Raw genomic sequence first — 12,451 nt, forward strand, 5'->3', positions numbered from 1 at the left:
GGAAGGGCAGCCAAATTCCTGGGGACTTTCCAGAGTGCAAGCCAGTTGACTGTCAAATTCCTGGTTAGATCAACAAATGCTGTGTACATACAATGGCTGAGGCTGTTCCCTGCATTTTTCTTACATTTGGCGAGCAGTAAATATCATGTCTGTTGTACTGAACTACGTTCAAGGATGGAAACCACTCTGTTTGAAGAAGTACATTTTAACTATTTTTGATAAACAAGGATAACAAGGGAACGATAATCCGTGCAATAATCTTCCCAGCGACTAAGAGCAGGGAAATTCTTTGTTAATTTCCACAGTCGCTCTTGGATCCTTTCCATTTGTAGACCTTTATAATGTTGGTATCTTTGAGCTGCTGTGGGATTGTCTTCTGTGCCAAAATATGTTGAACAGCAGGTGCACATGATTTAAAACGAGAATAGTCGGTAGAGCACATAGCTCCGCCACGTGATGCCTGATCCACGAGAACATATCAGGCCCAATACATTTTTAAAATATCATGCTATGTAATCGTTTTTGAGCCCTATCTCTCAATAGTGAAGAATCACTTTAAATATTAAATAAGTCTCGTATCCAGATCTGGATCCGGATCTTCACCAAAATCGAAACGATTTGTTGTGGTCACACACCCAACCTGTCCAAGTTTCATCCTAATCCGTCCACAACTTTTTGAGATATCGTGGTGTGTGTGTGTGTGTGTGTGTGTGTGTGTGTGTGTGTGTGTGTGTGTGTGTGTGTGTGTGTGTGTGTGTGTGTGTGTGTGTGTGTGTGTGTGTGTGTGTTACGGCTGTGGAAATTAGCAAATCACCATAAAGGGTCCTTAGATCAGTTATGACGCTAAGTTCATGTGTCGTTAGTCCACACCTCTTGTTTAGGGGGAATATGTGTGATTCATCCGGGCTGCGACGCTTTGAGTTAGCCATTTTTCTTTTCTCTATCGTTATTTTGGATCCAACAACCTCAAACCAACCAACGGCAAAAAAGAAACCTGCGCTAGGGTGCGGGTTTGCGCGCCCCTCTGCGGTGCCAAGGCTGGCACGTGAGGGGGGGCAGGGCAGCTCCCTCCCCATTGGTGGAGGCCTGGGGTGAGGCGGTCGGAGTGGGGGCACGCCCCCCTTCGAGAGCCTTCTGGAAACGCCTCGAAGGGAGGTGGAGCTGCGAACGGGGCGGAGCCCCACGCGGCGAAGGGCGGAGCCCCGCCTTACAAAAGGCAAACGGATGCGAGGCTCACTCTCTCTCTGATCGTGGCTCATGTTGGCTGTAGCTCTCTGATCGTGGCTCATGTTGGCTGTAGCTCTCTCTGATCATGGCTCATGTTTGCTATAGCTCTCTCCGAAAAAGGCACCAGCTCTCTCTCCAAAAAGGCTCGATCTCTCTCTTTGGGTCTCGCTCTCCAAAGCACTCCCTTCCTCCTCTCTCATTCCTGCGTGGCCTGTTGGTGGAGACACGGACGGGAGACGCCGCAGTGCGGCCTGTGGTGGACCTGTGCATCCGGACGAATGGTGCCGGAGAGGGTTCGCCGGCCGCGTGGGAGGCCGGAACCAGGCGCGACCGCGCTGACGGTAGTAGGAGAGGAGGACTCGACGGTCCATGAGGGAAGTCACTTCTTTTCTTTTCTTTTCGGGCTTTTGTATGTGTGTTTGTGGTGCCAGTCTTGCAAAGTAGAACCTGTATGTGACTGTGCTGTAAATAATTGCCTTTTATTCGGTCGTAGTGCTTTCCTTTGTTCCGATTTGCCTGCTTGCGTGTGTGAAATAAAAGTGCTTGCTTGTTGAACTGTTTCCCGTTTCGTTTCGTCCTTTCCTTTGTTGCATCACTTAAGGGATAGATTGATTAACTTTGACATATCCTTCACACAAACAAACAAACAGACAGAGGGGTGAAAACATAAGCTCCTTCACCCAAGGTGGTGGAGGTAATAAGAGCATTTCCACCACTTTTAATTGCCTCATCTAGACTATTTCATTTTAGTTTTTTTAATTTCGTTTTTTCCCTCCATCTCACCAACTGCTTTATAAACCTCTTCCTGAGTGGGAGAATCGCCAATGACACAGCGGAAGCTTGGCTATCAGGGTGAGTAATACATCAGAAACTGTCGATGGTCTGTACAGTATATGAGAATAGTGTTCCATCGGTTGTGGATTGCTACTTTCTCTTAAATGAGAGCATTTCCATCTTCGCTAGTTATCGGCATTCTTGTGGGTCGTATTGGACCATAAAATACCCTTGTCACTTCACAGAAATGCTTGGTGTCATGAGGATCTGTTGACACCTGCGATCATTCTTTTTGATAAAACCGTCATGTTTTTTTTTTTGTTTTGTTTTTTTCAACAAATTTGCTCGAACTGGTTGCACCACTTTATAGTGAACTTTCTTCGAGTAAGAAGTAGTGGTGCTAGCTCAAGAAACATTCCATGCTTTCTGTTTGAGATCTGTCACTTTCATCAAACTGGTCCACATGGTATTGTTTTGTATAGCCTACGCAATCAACTCGAGAGTTGCGGATCATATCATGAAGTGCTTTCCTCTCTACAGTGACATCATCTATATTGTTCAGGAGTGTCGGAAGTTGGATTGACAGAAGAATGGAGAACTGTTCTGCTGTGTTTAGATTTTCAGATCTGGAACATTAAGTCGCTGTGAAGCAATTGTTTTGTGCATTATGGAGTGAACAAGAAGGTTAGCTTTGATTGCATGAGACCATGATCTGACCAGCAATCGGCTCCTTGAAGAATTTGTGTTCAGTGAACATCTTGCACATAGGCATAGTTTAACATCTTTCTTTTGGGGAGTAGGGACAGGGGCTTTATATTAATAATGGGTAGCATAATTATTTGACATGTTTACCAGCAAACACCAACATTAGCAGAACGACAAACAAGTTATTGAATAAACAAAATCGTGCACTTTATGACTTGTCTCTCCCTGGTGTTACACATCCATAAACATTATATTGGTATCAAGAACAACAAGACAAGACAGGAAGAAGAGCTTGGCAAATGGGAGGGTGCTTGCATTGAAGCCGACACCAGTCCAGCCCGGTGGATGGAGTGTGCTCCAGCATGCACACGTGTACCGTCATCAAGCTACTGCCGGAAAACTGCCACGTGGAATGCACGAATGCACTGTGGTGATTGCCAACACTGAAGAAAAGCTGCAGCACATGATTGACAACATAAACCTGGCTTTCAAAGAGCATGGGATGGCATTAAGTGCCGAAAAGACGAAAGTTGTGGTCTTTGAGAAAGCACGATGGACAAAAGTTGCTGTCAGTTCCCAAGGACAAGTTCTGAAACAAGTTTCAAGTTGCACATTTCTTGGAACTCATGTAACAGAGGATAGAAAGTGTCGAACAGAAATCAAAAAGAGAATCGGAATGGCAAAGAGTGCTTTCTGGGACGTGAAAGAATTCTTGAAAATGAATTTGGATATTCATACAAAGAAAAGATTGTTATAGACCTATGTAATATTGTTGTGGCGTCGGTTGCGAGCACGACCGCTAGGTGGAGCAGTAGGGTCGACTCTACCGAACACCCGGAATCTAGATCGTACCTTTCGGAAAACTCCGAAAGGTACGGGTCCCTTACAGGACCGTGAATCGTCAATAAATCAACCACGTGGGACAGGGTTATCTGCCAAACTTCAAAATACCGAGAGGCCCACGTGGCGAGCTACCGAGGATTCACACCCTCAACAGCACTCGTACGGGACGAGCTGCATGCGTGTTCGACCCGTGCGGAACCCGAGCAGATGGTTACCGAGGTCCGGTCGGTCCAAATGTACAATTTGCCGCTTCCCAAATTTCCCAACACGCACCGTGCTAAGCCAATGACAGAAACACAGAAACGAGCTGAAACATTTAACAGGGGATTTATTTACAATGGGGACCAGGGGGGAGCACGCAAGGATCAGAGTTATCCGATTATAAGAAATGCAATGTAGAAGCAAAAGCACTTATCCAGTTTCTACTTAAAGACGGGGCCCCACGGACACACACACAGATACCCTGAAAGAAAAATGGACCTTCACGCCTCGTGCGGTTTGGCCGAGACGAGCGAACCAGACCGGCGTCGAGATGCGACCAGCCCAACGCCAGCGAGATGCGACCAGCACTCCAGCAGACCAGAGCCATTCAACATCTGCGACGAGACGAGAGCAGAAGCGCCAGCGAGATGCGACCAGCATCGAGAGATGCGTTCAGCGCTCGAGTGGACCAAACGCAATTATCCTTGTTCTCCTCTCGGTTGTCCTGACGACCACGCTCTCCCCTGTCTGATCGCGCCGCAACCTTATTCCCCCTTGGCCGGGGGAGGATGGGGCGCCTCCTCGCTACCCGCTCTCTCTCACTGGACGGTTTGGGCACGTAATTCGCTCATTGCCCCTGTGAATGGCCGAAAGGGGCGCAAAGTCCGCTGATTGCACCGGAGGGGCGTGACGGCCGTCGAGGCGGACTGCCCTTCAAACAAGGGAGGAGTCCCATTGGCGGAAGGACGGCAACCTCGCTCGCATCACTCCGATTGGGCGAGAGCCGCCGTGAGGTCCCGCCTTGGACTCCGCTCACCGCGGGCGCTTTGGCGTTGCGTTGAAGCGAGGTGAAGGCGTGTTATTGTTGTTATAAGGGGTGTAAAAATAAAAGAAAACCCTGACTATCAAAATAACTTCGCAGCGCATGTATGTAATTCCCATTAGACAGGTAGAGGTCCCTAACTAGAAACACACTTATCGAAATAACTAAGCTACGGGGACGGCTGTCTGTCTGTGTGCACAAGGCTTCCAGATTCGTAACAATATGTCTGTAGTGATGTATGGCGGTGAAGCCTGGACAATAGGAAAAGCAGTGAGGATAAAACTAAACACCTTTGTGATGTGGTGCTACAGTACAGTATAGGTGGACATTAAAGAATAACTAGCAGAGTAGAGTTAGCCACAAAGAGGTCTTATAAAGGGTCGGAGAGAAACCAACTTTGATGAGTAGCATAGCAAAGAGAAAGGGAGCTTTATTACCTTCGCCACCGAAGGTGAAGGAGGTTATGTTTTCACCCCCTTTCTGTCTTTGTTTGTTTGTTTGTTTGTGTGCACGATATCTCAAAAAGTTGTGGACAGATCCAGATGAATTTTTGTGGACAGGTTGGGTGTGTGACAAGGACGAACTGATTAGATTTTGGTGAAGATCCGGATCCGACTACTAGAATTTTAAGTGATTCTTCACCATTTAGAGATCGGGCCAAAAATGATATCATCCTGTCCAGCATAATATTTCAAAAATGTATTGGGCTCGATATTTTCTCGTGGATCAGGCATTACGTGGCGGAGGTTTGGGCAAGTTTGGACATGTAACAGGATGATCCTGTGCCAACATGTTTGTTAACATCATGGAAGGCAACATTGAAGGAAAACGAGCACCGGGAAGACCAATAAGAATGTGGATGGATGATGGAAAGGAATGGTCGGACATCAACGAATATGGGGAATTGAAAAGGAAGTGCAATACAGAGAAGAATGGAAATCCATGGTTTTGTTAGCAGATGTAAGAAATACTGTTCTTACCTTACTGTAGGTGCAATTGTCTTTCCCTTCAGTTTGCGTAAACGTCCACAATGTTCTCTGGAATCAGCTTCACAGTTACATCGCCTTCTCTGCGAAGAAGAGCCAATGAAGAAAATATTTCGTCAACCATGGTTGAGCACACCCTATTTGTAATCCGTCTTGTTGCAGGAAAGCTTTGTTCTGAAGTGGCAGCCCTGACTGGCAATGTGAGAGTTAACTGAACGAGTTTGTAATCGTTTGGGTACATTCTCGAGATCTTTTTTTTTTTCTTGAAGTCCCTGAATAGTAACAGATTCCGTACAAGTAAGAGGTCCATTCCTGCAGTTGCTAGTTGAGGATTTATTTTGAGTGGCTCTGCTTATATCTGCAAGAGTGGATGTGGATGAATGCCATTTTTGTGGCATCTTAACCGCGATTCACACGCTTCATCAATTCCCATTGATTGGTTTGAGCATGGTCTCTTTCTCGAATGGCATCCAAAGCAGGAAGGTACAATTACTGATGTCACCTGTGTTTTTTTTTTTTTGGGGGGGGGGTTCAAGTTCAGTTTCAGTTGCAGGTGTTTCATATGCATTTCTCTTCTTCATGCTGTTTTTTACCCAAAAGTTGTTGTGACAGTGAAGCCCGTAAGAGCTGAGAGTTTCACTGCTCTTTTTAGGTCATCTCTAACGAGATGAAATAATAAAACCAGTCTCTATGTACGTACGTCCCCATTTTTTCTTCCGATTTTCTTGATATTTGGTATGTGGGTAGATGTCGATGAGGGATGCATGACGGTATGACCTGTGACCCGATTGAAGGTCAAGGTCACTCCAAAGTTGCAAAATTGTCCATTTTCAAAATCTATCTCCTCCGCCGTTTGTGATCCGATCTTCGAAATTTCTTTGGATTCTGATAATATGGAACAATATCTAAATTTGGTCAGGCCGATTTTTTTTTTTTTTTTTTTTTTTTTTTTTTTTTTTTTTTTTTTTTTTGAAATTCGTCCTGGTTATTGTCTTCAAAGTTGGAAAAATCGTCGATGTGATACGGTCAAAAAAAATTCGCCCGATCTTGATGAAACTTGGTATGTTGGTAGGGGTCGATGAGTGATGCACGACGGTATGACTTTAGACCCGATTCAAGGTCAATGTCAAGGTCACCGATGCTGTAAACTTGTGAAATCATCCATTGTCAAAATATCATCCGCCATGTATGACTCAGAAATGCGGTTTGATTTCTGAGGTCCGGTTTCTATCCTTTTGAAGACGCATTAATCATAAATGTTCCAAATCAACCATTTTCAAAATCTATCTCCAGATAACTCAGAAATGTAGTTTGATTTCTGAGGTTTTCTATCCTTTTTACTCCCGGGCTTTCGTCTGTACGTTGAACCAAAAGACGAGACGACATCGAAGCCATTCTAAGCCGATCAGAGATCCACATCTACAGAGTTTCGAAGATGACCGTCACCCCCAACCGGGGGTAATTTTTCTTTTTGGCGATTGACGTGTGTCTTCGTCTGTCACTGCAATGTCATGGTCTTTACAAAATTCTACAATTTATTTCCACATTTCATTCCAGCCTTCTTCACTTCTGAGTTTTTCAAAGTACACTTTCATTTTCTCAATGTTGGTGGCAACATTTGTAAGCATGGTGTCGATGCTTTGAGGTCCTTTGTAAGCAACATGAATAACTTTCAGTATATTCTGAAACATAATCAAGCGGGCAACGAATGAAACTCCAGTCATGAAGTGAAAAAGGCCGTTTGCTTCCACTGACCACTTTTTGCATTGTTCACTTCGATCTCGGAGATGCTGCATAATGGTAGTGTCATTAGTTTTTACTGCAAATATACTTCTCCACTTGTATGCCTAATGTGTATCACCTGGCTGCACAATCTCTTTTTGCTTTAGACCCAAAGCTGTCCACATGTCGATAAAGAACCAATGATTGGTTCTCTCTGCAAACACTGAATACAATTTCTTAACTCTATTTATAAAGTCCACAGCACTTCAACTCACTCCACACAGCACTCCACAAGGAAGAGGTTGAGTTTGTGTGCCATGCAAATGTATGGTCATCTTTAATTCACTGCTTAACCCCAGTCATGTGTCCTGACATAACCGCAGCACCATCATAAGATTGGGCAACTATCGGGACATTTGACATTACATTTGTCTCAAAAACTTTCGTTATGGCAGTATGCTGTGGAAGCAGAGAGGGGAGGCTTGACGCTTGGGTAAGCAGTGAGGTGGGGAAAGGGGGATTGTTCACTTCGGCAAGCAGAAGGAGGTTTCGTTGGCAAGGAGTGAATAAAGCAAAGACAGGGACTGGCATGGAGTAAACAAAGAGGTGGGAGAGGCATGGGTGGAGGGATAAGGAATTGGGGGTGGGGGACACATTTTATCAGGGGTGGGGTAGCCTGGAGCGGGCGTCGTGGAACCCTGGTATGAATATGATGTCGGAAAGGATACTGATGTGAGGGAGTTTGTCACCGAAGTCCCACACGCATTACAAAAAGGGTTGGATATCTTGAATGAGCACGAAAAATACACGGCAGTTTGCATGCAATACGAACACAAAATCGACAGCAGCACAGACAAATCCAGAATAATTGTTTACCTTCTCTGGAAGCAGATCACTTGGAGGACCAAGAAAAGCAACCATGACCAGGACACCGGAAGTCATTTGTCAGCTAGAAGTCCTTTGTAGACAACCATGCTGAGGTTGTCGTCCAAGAGCTTTCAAATTTTTTTTATTTTTTTATTTTTTTTTTGGCACACACATTTTGTGCTCATTTTATAATCATGTCTGGATTTTTTATTTTTGGATGTGTGTGGTAATAGACCAGCAGTAAACGTGGACTAATGAACCCCCTTCCTTGTTTGTAATTTATTGGAGTCCAAGGGAAATATTTATTTTTATTTATTCTCTGCTCTCCATTATTTACTTTTTCTTTTCATTTGTTGCAGGCTCTTAGCAATGTGGCAGAACGCCTGAGGAACATGATTGATTACACACAACAGGTCATGAAGTCTCTTATTGGTCCAGCCTATGTCCACTGTGGGGTGAGATTCAACACTTGTGCGAGAAATATGAAATTATTTTGGGAAGACAAGCCATCGAAGACGATAGTTTTGAATTGATCTAGATTTGGGAAGTGAGCCGTTGAGGGATAGGGTGGGGAGGAGTGGTTGGGGTTAAAAAAAAAGGCACATGGGTTTCATTATAATTGACATTTGAAGAAGATTATTGTATTTTAATGTTTTCTGCTCCTACAATGCGGTGCTTGCTTTCATGCGTGGAAAAAAGACTAATTTTAAAGTATTGTAATACTTCCTCCTACCTTTTCAGTAGTTGAATGACTTGCATAGAGCAGGAGTTATTTCGATCGATTTTGCTCTGGGGCAGTGGTCTGCTCCAAATGTTGGACATGTTGCGTGTGCTGGTACTTTAATGAAGCACTTTCTGTTTAACGTCATCAAAAATTGGATGATCACTGGTGCAAAGCTGCAGGAGAGGTTGGTGCAAAAGGACAGGGCAATGATGTGGTTGTCAACGATGAATTCAACACAGGCCCTCAGTGCCAGACATTGGATATAGGTGTATTGCCTGCCTCAATGACTGGAGAGAGGTTTTGTTTTTAATCCCTGCTGTTTTTCTTTGTCAGGAACTTGCAGAAATGCCCACCGATCTTGCAAAGCGTATCTCGGCCCAAATTCATCATTTTCGACCAGGTTAGCAGCAGTTTTCTGAAGCTTTATCTTTGCACATTAATATTGGCAGCTGTTGTCTGTACGGTGCTGTATTTTTGTTCCACTGACCAAATTTTCTGGTCATGCAGCATCAAGGCACGGCAAAACCATGGATGTTTGGAGCGGTTTCGCAACGCGTTTGCCCAATCTTACTCGTTTGCAGCCTCCAGAAGGCCTAGAACCCCATGCTGACGTGCTGTGTATTGAAATCAAGGTTAGCTTTGGCCAAGCTCACCTGGTGATCACCAGAACTATTGATGCTTTTTCCAAAATTTTGTTGTGGATAATCTTAAATACAAAATTCAATGTTAGCCAACTATATAGAAGCATAATACCATCCTAATTTTTGTTCGACTTGAGGTCATGGTACCAAACATTATTGTTTCTACATCTGCATGTATTTTTTTTAATTAATTCGAATTATTTTTAAATGACAATTGTATGTTGAAAAAATATTATGACCATTTGTCAAAATGCTTGCCATTTTTTCTTCTTTTTTTTACAGCCCAAATGCGGCTTTTTGCCCACCCCTTGCCGGGTACGCAGCATGCTGAAACAGCGGGTGTGTCGTTACTGTATGCACCAGTACCTTAAGGTGCGTTATTCTCGCACAATTGCAGGAGGTTCAAACAAAGAAAACTGTGTTGTTTGCTGATGGGTTTTTTTTCGATTTATTTTTTGATTCATTTTGTTTTGTTTTTTCCCTCCCTTCCAAAATCAAGGCTCACAGAAGTCTGTTGACAGGATAAAAGGGCAACAATTGGACTAAATATGCAAGGGAATGAACAACCAAAAAACGAAGATAGAGAAAAGGGGAGGAAACTGTGTAACCTGTAAGTAATATGGTTAAGTTGGGTTAATGAGAGTAGAAAATATTGAAGTTGGGAATAAGATTATGGTTCACCACCTGTTTTAAGCCCTGGACAGAAGAGTGCAATTTAATTGTCTCTGGAAGGCATTTCCACAAAATAGAAACGAGAAAGAGCAATCAGATTGTGGACCCTCATCAGGACTTTTTTTTGTGTGGTGTTTGTGTAATTTTCATAGTACGTATTTTATCGATGTACTTGCTTTCTAATTGTACATACTTTGTAGAGGTACTTGGTTGAAAAAGATAACGTGTAAAAATTGTGGTCCACGTTGGCACATTATATGCGGATAGATAGACAGACAGACAAACGAACCGAAATGCAATACCCTCTCATCTGACGAGGGTAATGAGAGAAACAAAAGAGTGGAAGTGGGTGTAAAAGCTAGAATTTGCAGAGTTGAACCAGAAGGTGGTTACTGGAAGAACACATACATATTGGAGGCACTGGGGAGGATAGAGATGAGAGAGCAGAAGGAGCCAGCCCGGTGGAGAGGTGCTTTAAAAAAAAAAAATAATAATAATAACAGGCCACCGACGAGTCTATAATGCGAGAGCAACAGTCCTTGCTCTTCGGCCTCGTTGGATAAAATACCAATAATGTTATGAGCTTTAAATTTCACAGAATCCAGGAGATGTGATATTTTGTCCCCAGCCCGTAGGGGAGAGCATTACTCCATGGATCTATGGACAAAGACATCATAGGCTGAGTCGTTTTGGTGTTTCAAGGAATGCTTAGGAACGATGATGGATTTCCAGTCTGCGACTGGCTTTGGTTGTGGCTAGCCGTGAAATGCAGTAGATAGGTGCATTCGTTCGATTAATTATCTTTCTGGAGTATCACAAAGAATCTAAATGCAGGAGGAGGCCATTTGACCCATCGTGCCTGCGCCTCATCAACACCAGACCAATTTATATCAAAAATAAAAATGCAAAATGTTTTTTTTTTTGTCGTGGTTTTTTTTTTTTCCACCGAGAGGGGGATGGGGGGGGGGAGAGGGCGAAGGCAGTTATTGAGTGAGAAACGCATCAACCACACACCACCCCTTGATGAGACCCCCACAGATAACACTCCGCACAAATGCACACAATCACCCATCGATGCTCAAGCTACCCAAAAGTCTTGCCAACATCCCCTTACCCTTCTATCTCCACAACTTCTAGGTACCAATCTAATTCCAATTTAAACTTATCTACTGTTTCTGCTGCCACTACCTTTCCAGGGAGATGATTCCGTGCATTAACTACTCTCAGAGTAAAAGTCCCCTGCATTACTACCATTTTAACTCTCCTCTTCTTGACTCAGGTTATGGCCCCTGGTCCTTTCACTGTCTACTGTGCTGAATAATTCTTCTGCACTTATTTTTTCTGTCCATCCATCCATTGATTTGGGCCATACTCTGTACAGAGCGTCTGTGCTGCCAAAGCAGTCTCCTGGCCTCTTGGGCACAATGCTAGATGGGTTACCACTCTGACGCAGGATACTCGAATGGCTCAATCATCCCAGCAAGCTGGTACTCATTTTGCCAACCTCGGAAGGATGGCAGGCTGAGTCAACGCCACCTGGTATTAATGCAATGGCCAAGTGGGATTTTAACTCAGGACCCGAGGATCCCAAGCCCACCACTCTAACCATTAAGCCGAAACCAGGCATTTTTTCTATACCCTACGTAATCCTCACTTCCGGTTGTTTGCATGCGGATGTGTAAGTTCCTAGGCCAGATTAAGATGAGCGTTTTTTTGTGTTGTTTTGTGCATTTTGTTATCGACATTTGTATCAGGGTTGTGGGTTTTGTATCTATAAAGGTTGGAGTTGTGTTCATAACAGTTTAGTGGATATTTGTATTCGTTTATTGAAAGAAACAGGGTGAGGCCTCGTGTTTAGCGTTTAAGTCGATTTGGGGCCTTGGGAATATGGTGGTGAAAAAGGGTACAAATAGAAAGCGAAAGCAAAGGAGAAAGGAAAAGGAGTACATAAAATGTGATAGATGCTCAAATGGGTCACATCAAGAATAGGGGAAGCAGAGGGGACTTACTGTTGTAGGAAGTGTAAGGAAATAGCTCAGTTGGGGAGAGTTAATATGAGGTTGAAGGAACGGATGGATAATTTGCAGCAAGTATCAGAATATGAGAAATTTGTAGATAATAGTTGGTTATGGTTGTGGAGTAAGGTTGCAACGGGAGTGGGCAGTGGTGATGGTGCAACGGGAGTGGGCAGTGGTGGTGAGGGCTCAGTCGGAGTGGGCAGTGGTGAGGATTCGGCGGGAGCGGGCAGTGGTGAGGTCTCAGTGGG

The 12,451-nt window shown here is 44.1% G+C and overlaps 1 protein-coding gene across 5 annotated transcripts in view; it reads left to right on the plus strand.

The window, feature by feature from the left end:
* Window positions 1-12,451, plus strand: part of IPPK (inositol-pentakisphosphate 2-kinase) — a 72,230-nt gene that overhangs the window by 24,463 nt on the left and 35,316 nt on the right. For 3 of the 5 annotated variants that reach the window (XM_085898124.1, XM_085898123.1, XM_085898122.1), the window contains 4 exons: window positions 8,508-8,603; window positions 9,206-9,272; window positions 9,380-9,504; window positions 9,796-9,885. In XM_085898124.1, the coding sequence (XP_085754250.1) occupies window positions 8,541-8,603; window positions 9,206-9,272; window positions 9,380-9,504; window positions 9,796-9,885 (345 nt within the window). In that variant the 5' untranslated portion in view covers window positions 8,508-8,540. Of the gene's footprint in view, window positions 1-8,172; window positions 8,262-8,507; window positions 8,604-9,205; window positions 9,273-9,379; window positions 9,505-9,795; window positions 9,886-12,451 lie in introns of all 5 variants that reach the window. The other 2 variants (XM_085898127.1, XM_085898125.1) reach the window with 1 other exon arrangement.

Source organism: Eptatretus burgeri, chromosome 10 (assembly GCF_056783735.1).
Source record: "Eptatretus burgeri isolate ZD-2024b chromosome 10, Ebu_testis_v1, whole genome shotgun sequence".
Taxonomy (NCBI): domain Eukaryota; kingdom Metazoa; phylum Chordata; class Myxini; order Myxiniformes; family Myxinidae; genus Eptatretus; species Eptatretus burgeri.